This window comes from Malus sylvestris, chromosome 6 (assembly GCF_916048215.2).
Source record: "Malus sylvestris chromosome 6, drMalSylv7.2, whole genome shotgun sequence".
NCBI classification, from domain to species: Eukaryota; Viridiplantae; Streptophyta; class Magnoliopsida; order Rosales; family Rosaceae; genus Malus; species Malus sylvestris.
Genome location: NC_062265.1, coordinates 21261709 through 21269890, shown reverse-complemented (window position 1 = coordinate 21269890; position 8182 = coordinate 21261709). Strand labels below are relative to the sequence as shown.

Genomic DNA, 8182 nt, shown 5'->3' with positions numbered 1-8182 from the left:
TAATTTTGGGTTTGGGTGGGGTTTAGGGTTGGGTATAGGGTGAGGGGTGGAGTTTGGGGTCGGATTTGTGGTATGCCGATTTTATGGGAGGTTATGCCCATTTTTTGGTATTATTTTATGTTGTTTGTTTTTTTGTAGGGAATTGTCGGGACTTTGATGGTGAAACTTGACCATTATGACGCTATCAAACCATATCCCTCGCCACCACCACCACAATAGACTTGTATTAGGATTTTATTATTGTAATTTGTTAATTTATATGTACATTTTTAATAAAATGTATATTATGGATAATTTGATCACTATTTTTCATATGTTATTTTATTTTGAATATGTCAATTTTAATTAAAGTAATTAAAAAAATAAAGTCATACAATTAAATTAAATTCAAAAAGTAAAAATTCAAAAAATCTTGCGCTACCAAATATTTCGTCACACAAACAATAACTATAATTAAATTAAATAATAGAAATAATAAAAAAAAAGGTCAATTTAATTAAATAAAAAAATAAAAACCAAAAACTATAGTCGTGCAAAATATTAAATTAATTTAATTAAAACAAAAATAAAAAACTTTGCTCGACAAATGCGCAACAAAACTTCGTCGCACAAGGTTTTGAGCTACGAAATCTTACTTTGCGCAACAAATCTTATTTCATCGCGCAAAATGTTTTTTGTAGTAGTGGTATGTGGTTGTTGGTGGGTCAGATCACTCGAATCCACCTTCTACGGCTTAGTTTCCATGGTGAATTTGCTCTTCTCAGTCAAATATGTAGCTATGTCGCCCAATCTTTGGTGGCTCCGCCTTGCTTAGCTATTGGCAGTTGCAGATCTCACTAAAATCAATACGGATGCAGGTGGTCTTGGTTGGGTATCCAATTTCATTATGGAGATAAGCCAATGGTGGGTTCCTTGTCGGATTAGTATAGATTGTGTTTGTTATGCGTTGTTTGTCAGGCCTAGCGAGTGATGTGCCCTTGCCTATCAGTGATGACTTATGAGGCCTCTCGCGTACAACAATCACTTTATATGTGATTTGATATGGACTTGTTGTACTTTTATGCGCAAACGGAAGCGAATTATAACAAAGTACCAAATATCAACGTCGTAGGTGAAAGCTAAAACAAACAATCTCAAACTGACACAAGAGATTTATGTGGTTCGGCATAAAGCCTACTCCACAGGCGAAGCACGTCGAGGAATTTTATTAAACAAACGGAGATTACAAAAGAGTGTTTAAACTCTTACAACCCAAATCCCACAAATTACAAACCCTAAACCAAACGAGAAGAGAACCCAAACCTAACGGAGAAGATTCTCCCAAATTGCTCTCTAACTCACAAATTGACTCTCACCAAATTGTCACATGAATGGGCCACACAAAATACACTAACCCTAAGGTCCTATTTATAGTGCATAGGACTTAGGTTACAATAGGAATCCTAATAGGAAATAAATCCAAATCCCAATCAAATAGGTAATTTACAAAATCTCTCCACCAAGGAAACTAACTAAGAAGTCAAAACCAAACCCAAATAGGACACCAAAACCAAATAAGTAACACAAACCTAATTTATTACATCATCCTAATTTTGAGCCAAAAACCCAACAATGTGCCCTTGCCTATTAGTGATGGCTTATGAGGCCTCTCGCGTACAACAATCACTTTATATGTGATTCGATATGGACTTGTTTCATCTATTGTCTTTGTAGTAAATTTGTACGGCGATCTTGTGCTTGTGGTAGGCATAAAAGGGCTTGATCATTTTTTTTTTTTTTGTAGTACAAATTGCCTCTAGATTATTGTATTGGTCATTAGAGAAATGTACCCAGGTGGCACCCGTTGTAATTTAGGTTAGTAATGGAATCGTTGTGTCAAGAAAAAAAAAACTTCTCTTAACAGAATGAATAACAAAACACTTTAAGAGAATCTTTAAAAAAAATTGTTAAACCAACAATTGGTTAGAGTAAAAACAAAAATATTTTAGCTACTCAACTTAACTTTTTAATCTCCTACAACATTCTTTATTTTAACAAACTTTGATTATTTTATTATTAGACCACTCATTTTCTAAAACAGTCTTCTTTATCTTCCTTCTCTCCTTGCTCAAGGGTTCACCCTTGATTTTTATTTTTATTTTAATATTAGCTGATGAAAAGTTGCTCTGTAAATTTAGAGAGTGATTGTTCATTTTGCTATAACAATGTTTTTTTTTTTTTTTGGCTAGAGAATAAATAGAAACTTTTTATAGAGTCTGGAGGTTTTTTTTTTTGTTTTTAATTTGACTCTTTAAAATAAAATTTTTGTTGTTTTACATCATCTCTTAGAGGTAGACCTGGCATACGTGTCGTTTTCGTGTCATACCCGATATCTTAACGGGTCTTGTCGTGTAACACCCGTTAAAATATACGGGTAAAATGACCCGACCCGAAATCGACCCGATAATATTAACAGGTAATATGACCCGACTCGTTACCCGTTAAGGAAAATATATTTTAAACCAATAAATAATCAAATGAAAAACATAATACTAAATAAGTATATACATACCATATTGTCACATCCAAAACATAAAACACATTTTTCTTTTAAGTATATTTTCACTTACCTAAAGTCTTTAATAGTTTTTTAATTAAAGTAGAAGTGTAAAAAAAATATAGAAAAAAATATATAAACGCTCGTAATGACAAACTTTACAACTTTCATGAAGAGCTTAACTTCGAAATTCGCCACTATAATCATATAAATCATAGATCAAAATTTAACCGTTGATTGTTGTTTACATTTACGCTTCTTTATTCTCATTAAATTTGTTTGTTTCAGATTTTCTGTTTTGAAAACTTGATCTATTAGAGGATGCAGGAAGATGAACGGTTTGGATCGTTGATATTATATTCAGAGCTTTACGGTTAGTGAAAATATTGTTTGATGTTTATAAAGTTTCTACAAACTATATGACATCGACTCATATTTCAGTTAACCGTAAATATCGAAACGTGATATCAAAGATCTGAACTGTTCATCTTCTTACATCCGCCATATGATCTTGTTTTCAAAAAAGAAAATTTTAAAAAGGAAATTTAGTAAAAAGAATAAAGCGTAAATGACAATCGACGGTTAAATATAAATTTAAGGTTTATGAATTATAGTGTTGGATTTCGAAGCTGACCCCTCTATAAAAGTTGTAAAGTTTGTCACTATGAGTGATTGTAAATTTTTTTTTACATTTTTTACACTTCTACAATAATTATTATTAATTTTATTAATTTTTCCCTCAAATAAAAAACATTATTCATGAAGGTTTGGAGGATTTTAAAAATCTAAACGATAATGTAAGTATAACCATTATCTACTCATGGAGGAATAATGATGAATCACGAGTGTTTATATATTCTTTCACATTTTTCATACTTGTATGTATGTCTTCTTAGTTTTTGCCTATACAAATACTATATTAGTTTATTTTAATTTTGGACAACAACATGTTAAGTAAAATTTATCCTAGTAATGATAATAAGGAACTCTCATAATAAAAATAAATAATTACTAAAACATTTTTTTTAAACCTATATAGAATAATAATGCAAAACTATATATTTAATATAGAATATATTGTATATATTAATATGGCTATTGTATTTTATAATAAATCTTTTAGTAATTAAACTTTAAAATTATCAAAATAAATTTTTTCTTAACGGGTCGAAACAGGTTACTTACGTGTTACCCGCGTGTATACCCGTTAAGAACCCGTTATTAACGGGTTCTTAACGGGTCACCCGATAATGACCCAAAAAGTTATCGTGTTGACCCGAAACCTGTTATTTTCATGTCATTTTCATGTCGTGCACCATGTCGTGTTAGAAACTGCCAGGTCTACTTGGAGGTGCTTCTAAGATTGTGGCAAGGCAAACAGAATGTTGGGTAAGTCGCTCCAAATCCAGGTCTTAAATATAGGGAAGAATAAAGCGCGCACCACACGGTGAGTACAGGAGATTTCAATTAATTGAGAAGTCAAAGAATCAAAAGTCAATCACTACTCGCAACTTGCATCTTGCATCCCGCTAGGGTTAGCTAGTATAGCTTCTGAGTTGTAATACAAAGACCCCCACGAATTCCACCATTAAAGAATCTGTTTGGTTACGTTAAATGGAGGGGGAGGACAAGCTAGCCAGGGTTTTGGGTCGACCGTGGCCACCACCATGAAGATATATGACATCGATTTCACAAAATCTCCTTCCTTTGGCTTTTGTTACATACCCTCTATAACAAGCATATATAAATGTATCTAGGGTGCTAGTTACGAAAGCTATTGGTTTTGGTTTGGAGGACTGAATAACCACGCGGTGCTAGGGTTTAGCCTAACAGTATTGTTTTTTTTTTTTTTTAATTTAGAATTGAATCAATTATTGTTACTCTATCCAGAAATGAAAGATATGATAACTTACCTTTTTTTTTTCAAATTATAGATTTGTTAGATTATATGTTAGACTAGAAAGCGGACATAATTTAAACTCATACCGTGGTGTAAGAGCAACACTCCTCTTCATCATTCTGATAGAGGGCCACTTGCTAAAAGATATGATAATTTTTTTGTCAAACAAAAGATATGATAATTAGGTATGGCATAATTAATAGACATTGTTTGTTAATTTACCGCTCTTTTTAAAAATAGTATGCTATTGACATTCTAATAAAATATCATAAATTGCTTAAGCTAATTCGTGAGATGTGGTTTAATTTGTGTCTACAAAGTAATCTTTTGCATGCCTCGTATTTAAATGTAGTTAATACTTCACGGGCATCGAATCCAGGTACTTATCCTATTTCTAACCCTAATCCCTGAACTGTAGCTTTTTTTACACTCGAGTGAAGAAATCTTTGTAACTTTGTACACTTGCAGGAGCTGTCACTTAATTGATATCTAAATCAAATACCAGAAGTTCGTTTTGAGTGCTAGAGAAATCCTATTAAATTATATGCCTACTAATTAATGATGATTATCTTGTCTTATTAAAATATAATAACCTGTGGTTAATTAGTGTCCCACAAGCAGAATATCACGAATTCCTCCAAAAGAAATCAAATCCAAGTTGATGGTGCATTAGGAACACCAATTAATTGAAAATGAGAGATGATATATCATTCTAATCCTTGTCCGTATACCTAATACACTTTTTTATTGAGATTAGTTACAATTTTATGTTTATAAATACATCTTTTAGGAAGGAAAAAAACAAACCCGGCTAACTTAGTTTGAACTCATCAACTTTGTTGACTTGCTACTCGCATCTTCTGTATGATATTGCTGTCTGTAAAAAGCTAGACCGAAATAAAAGAAAATTTGGAAAGGCTGGGAAGAGATAGTGATGATACAAATTGTTGATATACAACCAAATGTTACTCTCTTATGAATGACTTCTGGTGAATCAGCAAGCACCGGTTACAGTATTAGAGTGACCCTTAATATTGAACCAAGGACTTGGAAAATTGTCTGAAAATTCATCCGAAAACCAACCATCCATGACTGGTTCCAACTTTCTATCCAAATCCTCTAAGCTTGGGAAAATTTCATCATTCACCGTAGTATCCAAAAAAAAAATTTCCTTACTAATTTCATCCTGTTCCGACAATTTTGCTTCCACTTTTACAGCATTAATATTCACGCTTTCCACAAACTCACGATCATCTTCAATGGATGCGGCAATATTAGGCGTAGCTGGAGAATTCGAAGAACTACCACACTTGTCCTTGTTTTTAGATGAAGGGAACTTGCTTCTGGTGCTGCCAGCAAGAGAGTTTCGACGAGTTGGATAAACATGGTTGTGTTCTGCAGTGTAGGTTATGATGAACGTTTCAGGATTCGAACAGCTCCTTTCTACTTGTTTTCTCGCTGAACATCCTTTTGAGCTGCTGCATCTGTAATAGCTCCTTGGATATGGCGATCCTTTGATGGGTTTTTGCCCATACTTACGCCACGCCCACACATCCGAAAAGAGATCTTCTGCTTTAACCTCTTTCACAACCCTTTTGTTCTGATTCTTCCTGCTGAAATTAACATTTGAAAATAATAAAAAACAATTAAGCTTTTGGAAAACTTATTAATCTTGAATCAATTAATCAAAATTAAAAAATTAAAAAAATTTAATCTCATTTATTTCTAACGAGTAAGATACTGATATATTTCATTTCTTTAACCATTGGCAGCACAACAATTATTTCTTAATTAATTCAAGATCCCTCATAATAACTCGAATCAAAGGATTGATAGACCCATTCCATAAATAGGAATGGGCTTGGGTTTTGAACTTACAATCTATAATCTAATGATCAATTCGATCGATTTCATGGTTATAAGTTCATTCCATATCATACCATACCATGATAGGGTTAGATACACTCTAATAATGCGAAGGGGAAATTAGGTAAAATAAAAAAATAAAAACCAACCTTATTCTTTTACGAACAGGTGTTGATTCCTCCATGTTTTTTATCAGCTTGGGTGCTAGTGTGATGATTTCTTGGGGGACAGATATGGAAGAGGTAAGAATAGTTGGTGGGGTTGTAAGTTGAAAAACTGGGTAAAAAGGCTTGTAAAGCTCCTCCAATTCATCTAAAGTTGTTGTGGCTTCAAAGGCCTGAGGAAATTTAGCGGCAAACAGTTCGTTGTCTTCTTGAAAGCTTAAAGGAGCACAGAAATATGGTATTTGGGAGTCCTCCATGACTTCATCTATATTGTTATTGCACCCTCTTACCACAGCTTGCAAATCCCAGTTCTCCATGGATACAATATCTCAGAGAGAGAGAGAGAGAGAGAGAGAGAGAGAGAGAGATGCTTGTATTAGCTAGGCAGCTGACTTTGGATTGTAAAGAAAGATGATGAGAAGAAATCTGCCAGGCTTGTTCTTATACATTGAGGAGGAGATTCAGATTGTCTGAACCCCAAAGTGCTTTCTCACTGGGTTGACTTTTGCACAAAGTCAAATGGTATTTTTGTGCACTCGCTATTTAACCATTTGACAACTGGACACCTTTGGCTTTTGGCATCACCAGCAGCCAATAAGGAACTAAGAAATTATAGATGTCAAAACTGAGCGAGTATGATACGTTTTGTGTACGTGTTCCACTGCGTTTGGTAGTTATCGTCTCATATTTTCAGGAGCAATAATTTGGAGGGGTTTTGTTTTGTTTGTATAATATCTTCACGGTCGGCACTCTTCCTTAAGTCGGCCGCGAAGGCTGACAAATTGGCGTAAAATTTTGTTAATTGTCCTGGTCAAATAATATAAATTGGAAAATTTTCAACACATACGAAAATTAACAAAGTTTTTCTTTAAGTGCAACTTGCTGCGAATGCACCTCTCAGAATTGAGTTAAATTCTTCTGGTTTTTCTGGTGTGAGATAGAGTGAAGTTCTTGATAGGTTATTTTGGCTTTTGGAAGGCCAGTGTGAACTCAAATGAAAACTTTGAAGATTACGAAAAGAAACTAATTTTGGAAATAAATGTTGAGAAGTTTTGTGTCATATTCATCTAATATGGGCATATGAATGTGAGCATTGGCTGGGATGAGAGGCTATCTTGTTGGTCCCCAATTCTAAGTCAAGTAATAAAGTTCCAACTCAATTTTGCCAAACAATTCATTCTTCTAAATACTTGTATGTATGTGTAATTGTGTAGGGATTAAACATGGTCCATCATATTAGGCTCATGTACTTATTCTATTTTTTTAAGAAATTATGAAACCCTAGAAGGATCAATATTAATTTAAAGTCACTACACAAAGGAAAACACGAGTTGTGAGCTCCCATCTATCTTATCCTGCAGTAAAAAACAAGTTATGAGCTTCCTTCTTCCATCTCTCTCTCTCACAATTTTCTCTACAACAATTTGGTCATTTATTTTTATTTATTTTTTAAAATTAGTTAGTAATGGTTAGTAAAAAAAAAATTGGATCTTTTGCCGTACATCTAATATATAGTCAATTATTAGGTTTAATCCTTGAGATTTCGCTTATCAATTTACGTTCATTGACTTTTGATCCAATTACACAACTTTCTTATTTTATGATGAATCGGCCTATTTTTAAGGCTGTGTTTTTACAATTTTTTTCAATACCATGTATAACCTTATGCAAATTAATATACTTTCACCTTTGTATCTATGAATGCTTTTGAGAAAT

At 33.2% G+C, this 8182-nt stretch overlaps 1 protein-coding gene across 2 annotated transcripts; it reads right to left on the bottom strand.

Annotated features, from left to right (window-relative positions):
- Window positions 1-5101: 5101 nt before the first annotated feature.
- LOC126625016 (probable WRKY transcription factor 29) lies at window positions 5102-6895 on the bottom strand. 2 transcript variants are annotated; one of them, XM_050294093.1, is made up of 2 exons: window positions 6452-6895; window positions 5102-6049 (listed from the first exon to the last, which is right to left on the bottom strand). In XM_050294093.1, exons 1-2 carry the CDS (start codon window positions 6781-6783, stop codon window positions 5431-5433), a joined length of 951 nt encoding a protein of 316 aa, XP_050150050.1. In that variant the 5' UTR covers window positions 6784-6895; the 3' UTR covers window positions 5102-5430. The 2 variants fall into 2 exon arrangements, with proteins under 2 accessions (XP_050150050.1, XP_050150051.1); XM_050294094.1 differs by having other exon boundaries at window positions 5102-6046.
- Window positions 6896-8182: the final 1287 nt, after the last annotated feature.

Bases quoted from the DNA above. Each gene is read 5' to 3' on its own strand.
- LOC126625016 (XM_050294093.1), bottom strand. From the start codon at position 6,783: ATGGAGAACTGGGATTTGCAAGCTGTGGTAAGAGGGTGCAATAACAAT. The intron at 6,050-6,451 runs GTTGGTTTTTAT...TGTTAATTTCAG, and splicing joins CCTGTTCGTAAAAGAATAAG to CAGGAAGAATCAGAACAAAA.